Source organism: Sycon ciliatum, chromosome 4, assembly GCF_964019385.1.
Source record: "Sycon ciliatum chromosome 4, ocSycCili1.1, whole genome shotgun sequence".
NCBI classification, from domain to species: domain Eukaryota; kingdom Metazoa; phylum Porifera; class Calcarea; order Leucosolenida; family Sycettidae; genus Sycon; species Sycon ciliatum.
Genome location: NC_088646.1, coordinates 3,997,942 through 4,017,011, shown reverse-complemented (window position 1 = coordinate 4,017,011; position 19,070 = coordinate 3,997,942). Strand labels below are relative to the sequence as shown.

General features: G+C 50.0%; 2 protein-coding genes across 2 annotated transcripts; both read left to right on the top strand.

The window, feature by feature from the left end:
• Positions 1-941: 941 nt before the first annotated feature.
• Positions 942-5,225, top strand: LOC135813373 (uncharacterized). The gene has a single exon (XM_065326472.1). It carries the CDS (start codon positions 942-944, stop codon positions 5,223-5,225), a length of 4,284 nt encoding a protein of 1,427 aa, XP_065182544.1.
• Positions 5,226-14,650: 9,425 nt separating this feature from the next.
• Positions 14,651-16,512, top strand: LOC135813978 (lysophosphatidic acid phosphatase type 6-like). Its single transcript, XM_065327024.1, has one exon. The coding sequence runs from the start codon at positions 14,840-14,842 to the stop codon at positions 16,316-16,318; it is 1,479 nt and encodes a 492-aa protein (XP_065183096.1). The 5' UTR covers positions 14,651-14,839; the 3' UTR covers positions 16,319-16,512.
• Positions 16,513-19,070: the final 2,558 nt, after the last annotated feature.

The following is a 19,070-nucleotide window of genomic DNA, read 5'->3' as shown; positions in this document are numbered from 1 at the left end:
ACGCTTAACGCATAGCTTGTGTCCCACCGTTTTCCTTGTTTCAATTTAATGTTGAGTTTTTTCACCATTTTTTCTGCAATCCCCCATGGAATGCTCTTCCGATTGCGTTTCTGAAGTCCAATTCTCCGAAAAGCAAGCCATGACAAGAATAGGATTTTGGCCAGGTTTTGTCTTGTAATCATTGAATTGGGATTTCGGCCAGGTTTTGTCTTGTAAGCACTGAATTGGGAAAGGCCATGAAGATCTAATCCGTTTCACTCCACTGAAGAGGAACTGTAACCGACTTGTTATAGTAACAATAGTCCTGCCAATACTCATTATAGTCTTTCTGCTAGTACTTCTATTCTGATGAGTGGTGTTAGTATTCTTGTTGTCTGGCTCTCCCAGAAGTGTTGTTGCCTTATGCTGTCATTCCAGACATATTTGTAGAGTGCTGGAAGCCTACCAGTTATTAGATAGATGAGTCATGACCCGTTCGTGCTGTGCACGTAATTCACTCTATCCTTTAGGTGTCTTGTTTCACCATGGACTGCTGTGTCCATTGTCCACCTGTCACGCTGCATGGCTTCTGTATCCCTACCTGGCTGTCTTTGCTTTCATCCTCGCTCCCGCTGCTTGCTGACGATCTCCGAGTCACGCGAGGAGTTCCCTGTTAGTTTTTCCGGTCTTATCTCTGAGATAGGGGAGTCAGTCTACTGCCTGCTTGGAAGTGTTCAGATCATACATTCTATCTCTCTTTTTACAAACCTTTTCTAACCGAGAACTGGTGTTGTGGTTGATTGCGCATGCCAGAGCGTGAGGACTAGTTCGCTGCATAGTCTAGTAGTAGTTCCACTACAGCGTGGTGCCGAAACCCGGGACCTGGGGGCTGTGGCTGCACTGTCTGGTGTCTGTGTGCGGTCGGTAGTCGGTACTACTAGTGAGCGTATTCGCAGTCCGTGATGTCGCTGAAGGCAGATAACTATCTGCGCGCATTCCGTGGAAAAGGTGAAGATTTCGGTACGTGGTGGCTGAAGTTTCTGGCACTGGCCGATATCTCTGGATGGGATGATGACGCCAAGAAGACGAAGTATATCCCATTGTTTCTCGATGGAGATGCGTTCCTGGTCTTTTCGAGGATGGCGGATGCGGACAAAAAGAAAGTAGATGAAGTAAAGGCCAAGCTATCGTCCGCCTTTGCAGTCACGCCTTCGCAGGCGTATGGCAAGTTCGTAAACAGGAAGCTCAAGGTCGACGAGTCCGTAGATGCGTACGTTGCAGACCTCCAGCGGCTGCTCGCGCTGTCTGGCCACGCAGCCGGTAGCGACACTGACTCAGTGGTGATCGAGCAGTTCATCGCTGGCCTGGGTGCAGAGTTCGCTCGCTCCGTGCGGATGTCCATGGCTGGCAAGACGCTGAAAATCAGCGAGTGCGCTGAGCAGGTACGCGCACTGCGAACGGCTGCGGAAGCGTGTGGTGCTGTTTCCGAGGACGTTTCTGCCGCTGCTGGCCCAAGTGATCGCCCTGCCAGATCAAGTGCGACTGATCGCGGGACCGTGACCTGCTACTACTGCCACGAGGCTGGCCACATTCGTCGCAACTGCCCCAAGCGCAGCTCGAAGTCAGCCAAGACGCCCTTGAACTCTTACAAGGGGAATCAGGTGACATGCTACTTTTGTGACAAGCCTGGTCACACGAAACCCGATTGTCCTGACAGGAAAGCGTGGCTGGACTCGAAGAAGCGTCCTGCTGCTGGCGTTACGGAGCAGCAACCCCGACTTCCCAAAGGCGAGTGGGACCCCAGCGATCCCTGTCTGTGCACGGTGACAGCGCAGCGCGGCGGCCTACCGCGGGTCTTCGTGGAGGCACGCAAGAACAGTGTGAGTCATCATTCTGACGAGTGGCACCGTCTGCGATCAGTATTGGACACCGGTTCAACGCGTACGCTGATCGATAAGAAAACTGCAGAGCGAATAGGAAACTTCGATTCTGACAGTGCGTACTCTGAGAATCTGATTGCACTGGATGGGAAGTCGCTTGACGTATGCGGCACAGTGCAACTTCAACTGCGCAGACTGGATGGCCCAGTGCTGCTACCAGTAACCGTAGTGACAGCGGTGGTAGTGCGAGATTTGACTGCTGTATCGGCTAACATCCTGGTGGGCAATGACGTCGTGGTCGGTAATGGTGGCGTACAGCTTCGCTACGGGGAGGACAACTCCTTGAGTGCCGTGACGTTCGGTACGACGCCAGCAGCCGCGTGTACCACGGAGCCAAGTAAAGATTCGCACCCATCTCCACATGTCAACGTGATCCGCGATGGTAAGGACGTTATCTTGCGGGTGAATGACGGCGAAGTGAGGTGGCACGCGGAGCAAGGCCACTGGAGCCTGAAGTGGTATTGGCAAGATGGTGTCGAGCCCTGCCACCGCATTGGTCCGAACATTGGAGAGTACTCCAGGAAGAAGCTGTCATCCAAACAGGAAGAGCAGTTTTGCGCTGAAGTTAAGAAGTGGATTGATGAAGGATGGCTGGTACGACACGATCCAGATGTCCATGGCGAACCAGCGGCGGTGCTCCCTCTTCTCGCTCAGGTGCAGGAGCACAAGGCTACAACTCCGGTGCGTCCCTGCCTAGACTACCGCTTTCTGAACGCCCAGCTCATGTCACAACCAGGCCAGGATGCCCCGGTGTGTGAAGACACGTTGCGAAAATGGCGGCAGGACGGCGATGCAAGCGACTTCTGCCTCCTGGATGTTCGGAAAGCGTACTTGCAGATCCGTGTCGAACCTGAGCTCGTCCGCTATCAGACCGTGCTATGGCAAGGGAAGAGATACGTTATGACTAGAATGGGTTTCGGACTCAACATCGCACCGAAATTCATGGACATAGTCATCCAGTGGATACTTCAGGGCTTCCCGATGGCCGACAACTATGTCGACGATATCCGAGTTCCGCGCAACAACGTCCCGGCGGTTGCTGCTAGGCTGCTCGAGTTCGGCCTGCCGACAAAGCCCGCCGAGCCGATGGCTTCCGCTCGGGTCCTTGGGCTGCAGCTCAGCACGGGCGAAGGAGGTGACACACGCTGGACTCGACGCGACGGCATCAGCCTTGATCTCCAGCGACCAGCGACAAAGCGGGATTTGTTCAGCTGGTGTGGACGCCTTACCAGCCATGTGCCTGTCTGCGGGTGGCTACGACCTGCTACCAGTTTCCTGAAGCGTCTAGTCGGAGGTGACACGCCGTGGGATCACCTCGTGTCGGAGCAAGTGCTTAAGTTTTGCGAAGAGGTGATGGCCCGGCTAGCAGATGATGGGGATCCAGCCAAAGGTGTCTGGTCAGTGACACCATCGACCAGTGATCCAGAGCTCGTCGTGTACACCGATGCATCCGATGTTGCCTTAGGCGTAGTGGTCAAGGATGGCAGCGGCGTCATCGAGGACAAGGCTTGGCTGAGGAAATCACATGACAAGCGTCACATCAACGTCACGGAACTGGATGCAGCGCTCAACGGCCTTTCGTTAGCAGTATCATGGGGTGCGAGACGCGTCCGTCTTGTAACCGACTCGAAGACGGTGGCCAGCTGGCTGCGCGATACTTTGGGTAACATCCGGCGCATCAGAACAAAGGGTCTCAACCACGTGCTGGTGCAGCGCCGTTTGCAGATCGCTGCTGACATAGTGGCAACAGCCGGCCTGAGTGTGTCTGTCGAGTGGGTGCCGACAGATCAAAACCCCGCCGATGCGCTGACAAGGGTACCGCGTACCTGGATCAAGTACTTCAAGGAGCAAGAGGGAAAGGGTAGCGTCTCCGTGAGTGCGGCTGTTGGCGAGGCCCACGTTGTTAGCCCAGTGCTGCGCGCTAGGATAGTCGAGGGTCAGGCGAGTGATGAGGAGATCCAGTCGGTGATCCACTGCCTAGAGAACCAGCTGCTCGTGCCCTCATCCTACAGCAAGGTGGCAAGAGAGCTAGTCGTCCGAGACCGAGTACTCTTCCGGAGTGTCAAGCTAACCCTGGATGGACAGGTCGAAGTGCCGGTAGTTCCCGACGTGCTGGTCGGCGAAGTTGTAGCCATTGCCCATCACAATGCCGGACATGCTGCCTGGGAGGCGACCTACCAGATGATTCGAGCTCGTTGTTTCTTCAAGGACATGGCCCGTGTGTGTCGCAAGTACATCGCCGATTGTGAGCAGTGCCGAGCCGCGAACCCGTCTGGAAGCGGACAGGCGTCACCTACACGCCCTGATATTCCTGGCCGACCCTGGAGTGAGCTCGTCCTAGACACGCTGGAGCTTGGCGAGAACAGCAGCGGACAGTACCATTGCGTCTTGGTCTGCATAGACACATTCACGAAGTGGGCCGAGATCTGTCCACTTCGTCGTCACGACGCCGCCTCCGTTGCCGCAGCATTCACCTCAATGTGCGTACGCTGGGGAGCCCCCGATGTCGTCAGGACGGACAATGGAACAGAATTCCGGAACGCCATCGTGGAGTCGCTGTTCAAAGTTATGGGGGTTCGTGTACGAACAGGAGCCGTACGACATCCTGAGTCTCAAGGCGCCGCCGAGCGTATGAACCGGTCGCTGCTAGGCCTCATTCGCAAGGTGCTAAGCACGACGTCTGACTGGCAGCAGGATCTTGATGTGCTCCTGTTCTTCTACCGAAACCGGCCTCACCACGCCACGCGACTGTCCCCCACCGAAGCGATGATTGGCTGGTGGCCACGGCATCTTGTTGTTGAGCCAGCTAATGATGATTGCCTCCTAAGCGAATGGGTGACGAAGCTGGCTGATCGCACGGCCGTCGTAAGGGACTTGGTAGAGTCTGAGCTAGCCAGCGCCGACTTCTTGGAGTCTCCATGCCGTGCCAACCCCTACTGCGTGGGCGACCATGTACTGTATCGACATCCAAGTCGCCGTCAGAAGCGCCTTCCGCCGTTCCAGACAGGATGGACCGTGAAGCGGATTGTGTCGCCCTCCACCGTTGTGATCTCTCATAAGCACGGTGCAACAGGCGTGAAGGAGAAGACCGTCAACATTGACCTGTTGAAGAGTGGTGTTCCTGAGGAAGACGACGCCGACGCCGACGCAGAGCTGCACCCAGACGTCGATGATGACAACGATAGTGACGACGGCGGACCTGTCTGGTGGATCGAGGCTGACGCAGGTGATAGTACTAGTGATGTGCCCCGTTATGGTCTGCGCAGCCGCACCAGCATACGACCACCGAGTCGCTACACAACCTAGCTCGGTTTGGACGACAGTCCCTATTGTTACCAGGTGATGGGGTGAAGAGGAACTGTAACCGACTTGTTATAGTAACAATAGTCCTGCCAATACTCATTATAGTCTTTCTGCTAGTACTTCTATTCTGATGAGTGGTGTTAGTATTCTTGTTGTCTGGCTCTCCCAGAAGTGTTGTTGCCTTATGCTGTCATTCCAGACATATTTGTAGAGTGCTGGAAGCCTACCAGTTATTAGATAGATGAGTCATGACCCGTTCGTGCTGTGCACGTAATTCACTCTATCCTTTAGGTGTCTTGTTTCACCATGGACTGCTGTGTCCATTGTCCACCTGTCACGCTGCATGGCTTCTGTATCCCTACCTGGCTGTCTTTGCTTTCATCCTCGCTCCCGCTGCTTGCTGACGATCTCCGAGTCACGCGAGGAGTTCCCTGTTAGTTTTTCCGGTCTTATCTCTGAGATAGGGGAGTCAGTCTACTGCCTGCTTGGAAGTGTTCAGATCATACATTCTATCTCTCTTTTTACAAACCTTTTCTAACCGAGAACTGGTGTTGTGGTTGATTGCGCATGCCAGAGCGTGAGGACTAGTTCGCTGCATAGTCTAGTAGTAGTTCCACTACACCACTTGCATCACTGCGTTGTCCGGTTTGAACCACTGTTGAGGTACCCTTTTTTTGGACCCTTTTCTAACCTCAAATCTTGCAACACTGCACCATGTACGATAAAACCACCAAAAATCGCCGAATACGGGAGCTCGCCAGAGCCAGAGTCAGCGCCCATCGTACCGTACCGTGCAGCGCGCGGCGCAATCGTATACAAATATTTTCAGGAAAAAAATGATTTACATGTTTGATCGTGCCAAGTACGCGTACTATAAAAGTACTATAAAAGTACTTCAAAGTATAATAATAGTACTCATCATCGTGTGCAATTCAGCAAGCCACAGGGAGGGTCCCTCCAACTGTGTGCAGGCCAAACAGAGCGGCATCGAAGCAGCCATCCACGCTATGCTGACACTGAGGCCGTGCTTCTAGTCGATGCATCCAATGCGTTCAATCGTATCAACCGCAACGTCTGCATTCGCAACATCCAGCATCTGACGTACTGGTCCCCATCTTGGCTGTTCATCGGTGGCGAGGCCTTTCTCTCCTGTGAAGGAACTACGCAAGGTGATCCGCTCGCAATGGCGATGTATGCGTTGGGCACCGTGCCTCTCATCCGTCGTGCAGCCTCTAGCAAGGTCATACAAATGTGGATCGCGGATGATTCCACAGCAGCAAGCACTCTCACCGTGGCAAGCTTCATAAGTGGTGGTCCATTGGAAGAAGAAGGTCCATCCTTTGCTTACTACTTCGAAGTACATCAACGCCAAAAAGTCGATACTCTTGGTGAAGCATGAATGCTTAGATCGGGCCAGGGAAATCTTCCAGGACTCCAGCATAGACATCCGGTCGGATGGGTGTCGCCACCTAGGTGCCGTCCTAGGATCACCAACATTCTGTTCGACATATGTGTCGAGCAAGGTGGATGAGTGGTGTCGCGAAGTGGATGTTCTGGCTGAGTTCGCCCGCACCCAACCACAAGCAGCATTTGCTGCCTTCGGCCAGGGAGTTCGCCACAAGTGGTCCTTTGTTGCCCGGACAGTGCCAAATACGGCCGACGTGCTTGCACCCTTGGAGGAAACAATCCATAGCAAATTCATCCCTGCTATCATCAACCGCGTTCCACCAGGAGACTTCAAGCGTGCCATGCTGGCCCTACCATGCAGGGATGGAGGGCTGGGGATCGTCAACCCACCCTCCCTTGCCTCCCAGTTCCAGGACTCCATGCATTTCACCAAGTCTCTTGTGCAGAAGATCCTCCAACAAGATCAGTCCACAGAAGGCGTCCCGGCTGCCACCATCACAGCCAAGGCAGAGATTGTTTCCCAGTCCCGGCGCCTGGCGAAGGAAGCTGTTGCCTCAGTCATTGCCATCTCCACCAGCACCGCAGAGCGCACGTTGCATCTTGCTGCCGAAAAGGGCGCCTCCAGCTGGTTGACCTGTCGGCCCCTTCGACAGTATGGTTTCAACCTACACAAGCAGGCGTTCTGGGACGTTCTCTGCCTACGGTATGGTTGGACCCCTCCAGGCCTGCCAACGGAATGTGTGTGCGGCAAAGCGTTTTCACCCGAACATACGCTGTCGTGCCCAACTGGTGCCTACCCCGCCATGCGGCGTAATGACCTACGGGATCTCACCGCATCTCTCCTGCGTGAAGTGGCCCATGATGTCCAGGTCGAGCCACATCTCCAGCCGCTAACCGGTGAGACCTTCGTCACCGCTCCGCCATCTCCGAGGATGGTGCCCGCCTGGATGTGGCTGCATTGGGTGTCTGGGGTAGACGTTTCGAACGGGCACTACTGGACATCCAGGTGTTCAACCCTCACGCCCGCTCCAACTGCCAGCAGTCCATCACGGCTACCTACTGGAAGCATGAGGCCGAGAAAAGGCGTGCCTACGAAGAACGCGTCCGCGAAGTTGAACACGCTTCATTTTCTCCCATTGTGTTTAGCGCTTCTGGCGGCTACGGCAAGGCCGCCTCCGCTTTCTTCAAGCGTATTGCCTCTATGCTCGCCGACAAGAGAAAGGAGCCCTTCTCTTCACTTCTTGCCTTTATAAGGTCAAGGGTTTCCTTTTCTCTTGTTCGTGCCTCCCATGCCAGCCTCCGAGGTCACTGCAGGCCACGGTCTCAAGATGCCCGCCAGAGAGTCATTGATTCTGATGCTCCTGTGGCGCTTGCTGCTGCAGAGTGCTTTCGGTGACTATCTGTGGCATGTTTGCCGGGCTACTGTTCTGTTTCATTCCCCTCTTCCCCTCCCCCCCCCCCCCCTTATGATTTTGTATGCTATTATTTTCTCGGATTCCGGTTTTCCCCTCCACATAATAATAAGCGCAGTTTAGCGCCGTCAGGCTTATGATTTTCATTTTTTCTTACGTTCGTTTTTACAGTGCTCGACTGGTTCATGGTTATTACCAAGAGTTCATAACCAAGAGTTCATAACTGAGGACATCGCCAGCATCAAGACCTGGACTGTGACCAAAGTCACCAAACCCTGTACAATGGACTGGAGTTGTTCCCCGTCAGCCTCCACTAGGCCACGGAGAACAGCGTTGTTGCTGCGGTCCCGCTTCGCCACCTCATCTGCCATGACTCACGCATGACATGCACTTGCTGTGTGCGCGAAGAGGTCGTTTCGCGAACCAATGTAGCGAGGTCAACCTTATTTGGCAAATTATCTACCACGTCACTGAGTTTGGCAGAGAGGCCGTCAACCTGGCGCCTAAAGTCGACAACAATGGCAGATTTCCCGCCTTTGTCGACATCAGACTTGGCCTTATCACCTGCTGCCTTGCATTTGTTGACATCAGTCTGCAGCTTCTCACTCTGTTTTTGCAGTTGCAATATCTCTCTCTCTAGCTTGCCCATGCGGTTTTTGAGAGGAGCTAGGAGATCTGCAAGTGCAGTTCTCATATCCCCCCGAAATTCCTCTCTAAACGAGTCGAGAAGCTGCAGCACACGCGACACAGGCAATGAGCTGTCGTCAATGCTATCACTTACGTGACGCTCTTCGTGTAGTCGTTTGCTCGCTCCTGGACCTGCTCTCTGCGTGGATCCATTGTCCTTGCCTAAGAGACTCTGCGGGACTGCAGGGCTTCACACTGCGACCGGCTTTTCGGCCCCGCCTCGGACTTGGGCTACTCTGGGTAGAATCCACGATGTTATCATTGCTAGATACACTACTTGCGGATGACTGGTCCCTCCCACGACCAGCATGGGTAGGGGAAGTCATCCGACGTATAAAATTGCCTACTGCTCCCGGCATGATGTACATGTAGGTACTTTGGTTAAAGTGGGTGGTGACTCTGATGAGGAAAGCAAAACTGCAAGTGGTGTCAGTATTACGGATTTTGTAGCACGATTCTGAATTGATGTACCCCTGACAACATGCACGAGCTATTTCAGGACGAAATCGGTCCATTGAAACCAAAGAAATTAGAATAGAATTGCCAAAACACACCCGGATCCTCTATAAGTTCGATACAGTCGACCTACCCTTATAACGATATTTGCGTCCGACCAAGAAATATTGTTATAAGGGTAACTGGTTCATTCATACACATACGTCACAATGCATGAATTTAGTTCGTTTTTTACACTCTTCATAGCGTCAACAACTCTTAAGGTATGTACATGCACATTATGTACACAGCAAGGTGCCCACTGGTGCCCCCATTGCATTTCGTCATGTCCCAGCGACTTATCAAGTGAAGCTTGCCCTACCTTGACAGTGGATTTTACATATTCCCTGCTGAATATTGTTATAAAATGGAAAATGTCGATTGGTCAGCCCATTTTATATTGTTATAGGGGTAATATCGTTATAGCAATATTGTTTTGAGGTAAGGCATTGTATACAAAAGTCAATGGAGTGATTTGGTTTGACAGAAAAATATCGTTATAAGGGTAATATCGTTATAGGGGTTATCGTTATAAGGGTAGGTCGACTGTATTTTGCTCGGAATTTGCCAGCAATTTCTTTTCGTGGGAAATTTCAATATTTTTCTGGAAGCATTGCCGGCAGGTTTGGGCTATGACCAGTCACCCAAAAGCGCCGGTCTCGTTGCACACTACGTATAAGAGTCTACGATGTTTTTCGATTTTGACAGCATGTTACAAGGCGAATAGCAGAGGTGAGCAGTTTCAAGTATCTGGGATCCTGGAAGACAACAAACGGTGATTGCAGCCTCGATATTCTGTCAAGAATTGCCATGGCGAAAGAGCGTATGCTGCAGTTAGTTGACATCTGGAAAGACCATGACATCTCCAGACAGCTGAAAATCCGGATAATGCATGCCCTTGTGTAGTCTGTCCTGCTGTATGGAGCTGAGAGTCGGACTCTCCGGAAGACAGATGAACGATGAATACAGGCAGCAGAAATATGGTGCTACCGACGTCTGCTCAGAGTATCCTGGATGGAGAAGCGCACAAATGACACTAGTATCCTGGTGGAGTTGGGAGTACAGAGACAGCTGCTAGCCAGGGTCAAGATACGCAAACTGACCTATTTCGGGCACACCTGCCGCCCATCTGGCTGCGAGCTTGTACGTGACGTGATGTTTGGTGTTGTGGATGGTAAGAGAAAGCGTGGACGTCCGCCGATTTCCTTTGCTGACAATATCGTTTCGTGGACTGGTATGTCTCTGCATGAGAATTGCCAGTTGGCATCTGACAGAGATGCCTGGCAGTCACACTGTGCATCTACTGCTTACACAGCTGCATAGTGACGTTTATTATTTTATTTTACTATTATTATTTTTTCGGCAACGCAGATGATGATGATACATCGATGATAATGATGATGACGTTACAAGGCGAGGACGCGTACTGCTCCTGACTACAACCATAACCCGGTTGGGAGAGTCCCGGTCTTGCGACCATTTGAACCGTATTGGGAAAACCCAGGTTCGGACCCTCGTTACTCTAGGGGTTGGTAGGATTTAAAAAAGATTCTTTTTTGGTTGTGTTGTTTAAATCCTTCCAGCCCCTAGAGTAACGAGGGTCCGAACCTGGGTTTTCCCAATACGGTTCAAATGATCGCAAGACCGGGACTCTGCCAACCGGGTTATGGTTGTAGTCAGGAGCACTATGCGTCCTCGCCTTGTAACATGCTATCAAAATCGAAAAACATGTTAAACCAAGAGTCCATAACCCCCAGAGTGTGCAACGCCACATAAATGTCTGTCACGACTCGTTTTCAACATTACGTCATTTTCATGTAGCTGCGCGTGCAGGCCGCGACATTCGCTACATGAAAATGACGTAATGTTGAAAACGAGTCGTGACAAGACCCTATCGCGCGTTGCACACTCTGGGGGTTATGGACTCTTGGTTAAACTACCAAGCAAGGCTTCTGTGTATATATAAAGAGTCTACGAGCGCAGTCCAGTATAAGTTGCTCATGAGTTCAGTCAAGAGTACATGAAAACCAGAGTGTGCAGCTTGGGCCTTTTCTGCTATGGGTGTCTGTCACGGCGGAATTCCATGATTACATCATATTTGGTGCAGATCTGAGGCGGTAAATGACGCAGTGCGTACAACTGAGCTGCAGTTAAAGAGGAAGTTAAGGCAAAAATCAAAATTTCACCAGTTGTAGTCTTCGGGGTGCTGAGTCGAATGGTCGTGGTCCGAGGAAGCTGAGACGCTCCCTTCCTACTTGAATCCCAATCGAACTCGCGCACTTCCACCGAAACTGGGTGACTACGCCCTACGAGATGGGGATTTGTATGCAAAATGTCACTAAAAGCGCCATTTCGTTCTTATAAAAGCACGGATGACCGTGATTGGCCCATATGTTGTAGTCTTTTGGACGCTGAGTCGACTGGTTTTGGTCCGAAAAGGCTGCGATGCAGCGTTCCTCCTTTATTCCCAATCGAACATGGTTGAACAGGCGGTCACGTGCTCCTGCGTACACCAGTCACCTCGTCACCGTGCCTGCAGGGTACAACTTACTAGCCTGTTTGACCTTTTTTGGGTGCACTCCTGTCACTCGAGTTGAACTCGAGTTGAACCTTGGTGTGAAAGTTGTCGCCTGCTGGGGTGGTGACCAGGTGATTTGGGCACCCAGGAGCACGTGACCACTTCTTCAACCATGTTCGATTGGGAATAAGGGCCGAACGCTGCATCGCAGCCTTTTCGGACCAAGACCAGTCGACGCAGCGTCCAAAAGACTACAACATATGGGCCAATCGCGGTCATCCGTTCTTTTATAAGAACAAAATGGCGCTTTTAGTGACATTTTGCATACAAATCCCCATCTAGTAGGGCGCAGTCACCCAGTTTCGGTGGAAGTGCGCGAGTTCGATTGGGATTCAAGTAGGAAGGGAGCGTCTCAGCTTTCTCGGACCAAGACCATTCGACTCAGCACCCCGAAGACTACAACTGGTGAAATTTTGATTTTTGCCTTAACTTCCCCTTTAAGTTGTGCAGAAAGAGACTTGCTTGAATCCTGCTTGTACGCACTACATCACTAAAATGATGTAATCACGGAATTCCGCCGTGACAGCAACCCATGCGAGCTGCACAGTGTGGCCTAGGGATGTCCACAAAATGTTTTCGAATTTTTTGGCATTTTGGGTAATTTTCACACTTTTTTGCAATTTGGGCAATTTTCACACTTTTCCATTTTGAGCCAATTTATCCAGCACACTTGCCGCAGGAGTCTCACTCACGGCTTGCCCGGAAGACTCTACGATGGAGATGGTGTCGGATTCTTCCTCGCTCTTCTCATTGGAGTCGGAGTGGACCTCCGTCAACACACTTGGCTCGCTGCACGCCATTTCCACCGATGGTTCTGTAACAGCTGTAGCTATTCTGGCAATACGGCTCGATGACTCGTAGATCTGGCCAGATCTCAGACTGTCAGAGATCTGGTACATGAAGCGCCATTTTGGTTGCCATGGCAACAGTCACATTTTTTCGAGCAATTTGGGTGATTTTTTAATGTTTTAGAGAACTTTCGAAAATATCTCGAAAACATTTTGGGGTTTTTCTGCACATTTTACATTTCCATTTTAGGTGAAAAAAATAACATTTTGTGGACAACCCTGCACACTCTAGTACTCTGGTTTTCATGTACTCTTGGTACATGGTTTTCATGTACTCTTGGTTCAGTGCACACTGCACATAGCTCACTTGCTGTTTACGTGAATCGTCATGACAACGAGGATGCACGGCAATTTTTGCTGTCCTTTTGTGCTGTTCATAGCCTTCGACCTTTGTACTTTGGCGGACTGGTGCACCCTGCAGCTGCGCCTGCGGTGGAGTCAGTGGTTTACTTACTGCTTTTTTCTTCAGTTCAAACCTTGATTTTGTCGCCAGAAGATCGAGATCGAGAAAGAATTGCTAGAAGTCGTGCACACACCTGAAGAAATGAAATCTGGGATGACGGTAGAAGGGCCAAGGCGGAAGGTGGCCATCGCCACGGTGTCCTTGTTCAAAACCTTTCAAGACCAGAATTCTACTCCTGACTCAGGAAAAAGCAACAGTTGCTACAACACACTATAAATATTACCGTAATATTATTACTTACTTCTTGATTTTCCCGCTACATTCCTTTGATTTCCATGGGAACATACAGTGTACAAGTATGCGCAGCATAATTTTGAACGTAGTGCAGTGCAGCTAGTGTGCAACGGCGTACGGACCAAAATTAATGCAATTGCGCAAAGAGACCCAAAACTGGCAAAAAAGGCGAAAGTCGTAAAATCTGCTGATCCTGTCTCTGCTGAGATTGCAACGTTGTTGTTGCAGAAGCTGGCGTTGCCCGTTTTTGATAATAGAGAGGTTCCGGGGTAGACTACGATTTTCCGTGCCAAAATCCATATGGGCGGTACCAAGAGTCCATAACCCAGGGTTATGGACTCTTGGCGGTACGGATTTTTTCCAGGCGTGCTCCATACGATTTTTCGGCACGGAGAATCCGTGTGGATTGGCTTTCACACGAACCATGTTTCGTATGGAGATTTTGCGTCATCGGGTGCAGAAAGATTTTTCGCGTACAAATTTGGTACGAGAAACATCGATTTTCCGCGGGAAGTTTTGATTTCGGTACAAATTTTCAAAATAAAAAGGCATAGCGCGGGAATGTGACGTGTTTGCGATCGTAACCTAGGCAATGACGGCAAACACATAAGTTCCGTACTCCGGAACATTTCACTGCTCAAAAACGACGTATAAAAAATCCGTAGCGCCTCTACGGATTTTGGCACGAAAAATCGTACTCCGGAACCTCCCATGGGCATGTGTTTCTGTGGAGAAGACGGAGAGCCGGAACGCAAACAATATTACTTTATCATTTTGGTCATCTTTTGTATTTTCATGACATGATTGTATCGGTTTATTAATTTTGCCCGTGCAAGAGACGCTACAGTGCATTTCAAAACTATAGACGCGTAGGGTTTTTGAAATATTTCAAATTTGGCTGGAACTTTTTGAGAATAGTTTTCGGAATATTGCTCAGGATCGCTCCACAATTACTCTCGTATAGTTTCTAAAGGATTGGATAACAGACGCCCAATTTGGAAAAATTTATGCACAAAGTGATCACAGATTTTATGTGGTATAGATGCTGGCATAACGGTTTTTGCCTAGGTAGACCTACGCGTCTATAGTTTTGAAATGGACTGTAGCGTAGGCTTCGTAGCAGGGATCCGGGATCGGGCCGCGGGAGTCGTAAAATATTTTCGTAAAGTATTTTATCGACTCCCTGCTTCGTACGCGATCGTAGAATACGGTAGATCGTAGCTACATGTGGGGAAAAAAGAAGAAAAAAAGTCGTAAAATCATCGCGTGTTTTTGGCTTTTTGAATGTGTTGACCAGGGAGTCGATGTACGACTCCCTGGTGTAGACTTTGTCAGAACTAGAAAGGAACCGACGGATACTTATTATTTTGCTTTCTTTGACCATGTACCAGTGGTGGCTCTCGCCTCTGCTACCAACAGCAGTGTAGCACCATGCTGACGTTCGGGTGCATGCAGCAGGCGAGCAATTATTTTTTTCTCTACCATCAAGCAATATGGTAGAGCGCCTACGTTTACTATGCCGGTTTGGACAGCTGCATGCTCGCCGGATGGTGGGCTTATTCATTGCCCTCATGGCTGTTGCTTTGTTTGTCCACCTGGTTACGCTTTCAGAACAATCGCAGCATTTGCTAGATTTGTGTGTTGGAGTTCCTGCTGCCAAATATCCAGAAGCATCACGAATCGATGGATATTGCAACGATGTAAATTCTATTACAGTGGACAGTGATGATGGGAGAGAACTGGCATGCCTAACAGAGGCCGGCGAGTACCACCTGGTGCAAGTAGTAGGATTGTATCGACATGGCCAACGTGCTCCACTCAAACACGTGAAGCATCTTAGCAATTTGGAGAAGTTTGTCTGTGGGCTGCCAAGTATGGGAGGTGGATGGTCCGGACTGGACGACGTCCTGTTGAAACGTCTCTCCTCAAATGGTAAAGGAGTGAGTGGCCAGTTAACTTTCCCATTGCATCCTGGAAAAGGTGAAATGGCTTGCCAGTTGGGGCAGATGACCAGTGTCGGTTTTCAGCAGCTATCAGCACTTGGCGAGCACTTTCGCCGCCGCTATGTGGAGAGCGGTGTTATTGCTGGCCTGGGCAAGAACATGCGCGCATCAAACGTGCAAGTCCGCTCCACAGCTGCAAACCGCTGCATGCGCAGTGCGGCTGCTTTTCTGACTGGCCTACTGACGGATCAGGAGGTTAGCGTCTACGTGCATGTAGACGGTATGTTTAGGGTCTTATCTCACGGTCTTCATACTGCTGCCGACATGTTTAAAGGTGTCGATCTGAAGTGCTCTCGTCACTTATCGACTCTGAGTAGAACAGTAGCCAGTAGCAGTGAGTATCGAGCCATGGTTGAGACGAAGCTAGAACCAGTCATGTCCAGCTACTCCAAGTTGCTCGATACAGCCCGGGAGAGCATGCCACTGTTGATGGAGATCTGTGACAATGTACAAAACCAGCAGTGCATCAAGACCGAGTCCAAGCCATCGGATTGTCCGGACCCTGAACATTGTGTATCGCAGGAGTTGCTGCACCAAACCCTGGCAGCATGTGATGCAGCGTTTGCATTGAACTACTCCTTAGCCCACTCCAAATATCTTGCTCACCCGCTCCTGCAACAAATAGTTCTTGAAATGGAGAAACGTCTTGAGCAGATCCAAGTCAATCCCACTGTTCAGAACTATGACACGCCCTTCGTTCTATTCTTTGGTCATGAAACCACTCTCTTAGCTGTCTTGACTGCTCTGCATTCGTTCGACGGAGTTTGGCCACCCCTAGCCTCCCGTCTTTTGTTTGAAGTTTGGCGATGCCGCCTGCCTGGCTGTGCTCTGCACAAGGTCCGTATTCTGTTCAATGGCAAGGCGTTGCAGGGAGAGCTGACAGATGCTCAAGGCTTCATTAACTTCCCCGCCTTCACAAGACATATTGAGCAGCATCATAGTGACTTTGTTCGTGAATGCAGCGCTTGACGTCACTTTCTCCGACTCTGGTTTTTATCGAACTCCCACAACTACTTTTTTTTTTTTTCAATAGAAACGTTTTCTAGGGATATCTGTCTCCGGCCGTATGTGGTATTGAAAAGGTTCAAGCTTTACGTCGCCGTGATGTAGATTATTTCCTCGTGTTAGTATTGATTATGTGATCCTTGACTGGTCCTATATTACCCATATCGCCGTGTTATCGACTGTTTATAACTTATATTGACCACTTTAATAGGCATTGTGATCTTTCAACTTTGGAGGGACTTAGAAATTTTCTCTCCACTTCAAGAAGAAAAATTGAAAGGAAGAAAGAGAACAAGCAGAATTCGAACGCACAACAGTATGAATCTCAAGCAACCCCAGTAATATGCCACAGTACTGCAGATGCTGAACCCTGTTGTTCTTACATTACAGTCTTGTACCCTAAATAGGCAACATCTTATGTACACTATAGTGCAAATTAGGGGTGTCAACGAGTAGTAGGGTACCCGTGCTACCCGTAATTTGATTGGGTAGTAGGGTAGCAATTTGCTCGTGAGAACCCGATCGGGTACTAGTAGTTGGAGTACGGTGTTTTTGCAACGGTGCATGTGAACAGCACGGCTATGTGCTTATACTGTGCACTTTCTATGTAGCACACGTGCACACTCACAGCCGATAGGGTAGGGTACTCGTGCTGCCCGGATAAAAATACCTGACCAAACCCCCACCCATTGCAGCCCTAGTAGAATCTTCGGCCGGTGCAGTTGGACTCACCTCCCACCTTGGCGGTTGCTGAGGCAGGCATTCGCATTTGATACCATTTGCCTCTGGTTTTGTCTGTATTGGCTTCGTCTGTGCTCTTTTCATCCTACTACTAGTAGTTTTCAGTCCGCTATCGGGCGGCTGCACTCCCAGCTCTGCTTTGCACTTCTCTTAACTTCAAAAAACAAAACCTGAGTATAAAAAAAAAAAAAATTGCAGCCCTAGTACAAATGCTATACTGAAAAGGCTAAAATAGTTCCTTTAATAGGCAAGACCAAAATTAAATCGAGATTCCCGGGCAGGACCCATACCATGTGAAATTGGTGCGGGCGGGCGAATTTTATTTTTTTCCCATGTGTGTACATGACTATATGCGTGCATGCCATGCTGAACCTTTTTTTACAGCATTTTCCGGTAAATTTTTATTCTTTTTTTACAGAAAACAGGTACGCGGTTTACCCGTTCAATTTTTCTACAATTTGGCCAACGATGGCCCTGATCTGTACTTCTGGGAGTCGTGCACTAGAGGGCAATCATTCTCTTCACTTTCTTTGCCCGCTGCTACCACTAGATATGGCATGTTCTCTATTTCTTTCCTTGGCGCTGATAGGTGGAATTCTCTGCCTGTCTCGTGTCGTCAGGTTGAGCATCTATCCGTTTTTGTTTCGCTCTGTAAAGAGCACTTAGGGTTCCCTGTAACAAGACGGCAACGTCTGTAGGGCCTTCCCTATCAAAATAATAAATTCTACTACTACTACTACAAGCTCGGCGGGTTTGTGTGACCCCACGTCACAGATCTACTCACACGATCAGTACTGTACATGTATGAACTGTTCAAAAAAAACAAACTGGCTTTGGCTCGATTTTGGTGCGGGAGGGCCCGGGAATCTCTATATTTTTTGGTCTCGCCTTAGGAGAGTCCAAAAAAAATAGAGATTCCCGGGCCCTCCCACACCAAAATCGAGCCGAGGTCAATTTTGTTTTTGAACAGTTCATGCACATGTATGTACATGTACATGTAGTACAGTACATGATGATTGTGCAGTACTGTTGACAGTACTGATCGTGTGAGTAGAGCTGTGACCATGGTGACAGGGAGTCACTCAAACCTGGGCTTGTAAGACTCCCCGAAGTAGTGGTGGCCTGGCACGAGCGAAACTTATCTAAGCTGGTTGTGTTTCTCGACACAATCGTAAGCCGGCGGTTATGATAATTATTATGTGGATATACCAACTTTGCTTTACTTACTTTTAAAGGGGAAGTTAAGAGCAAAAATTAAAATTTCACCAGTTGTAGTCTTCGGGGTGCTGAGTCGAATGGTCTTGGTCTGAGAAAGCTGAGATGCTCCCTTCCTACTTCAATCCCAATTGAACTCGCGCACTTCCACCGAAACTGGGTGACTGCGCCCTACTAGATGGGGATTTGTATGCAAAATGTCACTAAAAGCGCCATTTCGTTCTTATAAAAGCACGGATGACCGCGATTGGCCCATATGTTGTAGTCTTTTGGACGCTGAGTCGACTGGTTTTGGTCCGAAAAGGCTGCAATGCAGCGTTCGGCCCTTATTCTCAATCGAACGTGGTTGAACAAGCGGCCACGTGCTCCTGGGTGCCCAAATCACCTGGTCACCACGCCAGCAGGCGACAACTTTCACACCAAGGTTCAACTCGAGTTGAACTCGAGTGACAGGACTACACCCAAAAAAGGTCAAACAGGCTAGTAAGTTGTACCCTGCAGGCACGCTGACCAGGTGACTGGTGTACGCAGGAGCACGTGACCGCTTGTTCAACCATGTTCGATTGGGAATAAAGGAGGAACGCTGCATCGCAGCCTTTTCGGACCAAATCCAGTCGACTCAGCGTCCAAATGTGTTCTGCCTGTGCAAGGAAAAGATCACTCCCTTCCATGCGGCTTTCGAAATTCTGCAAAATAAACCGATGCTGTACGCTGCACGTCGTGACTTGATAGCAGCAGGACACGTGTGCACTCAGTAGCC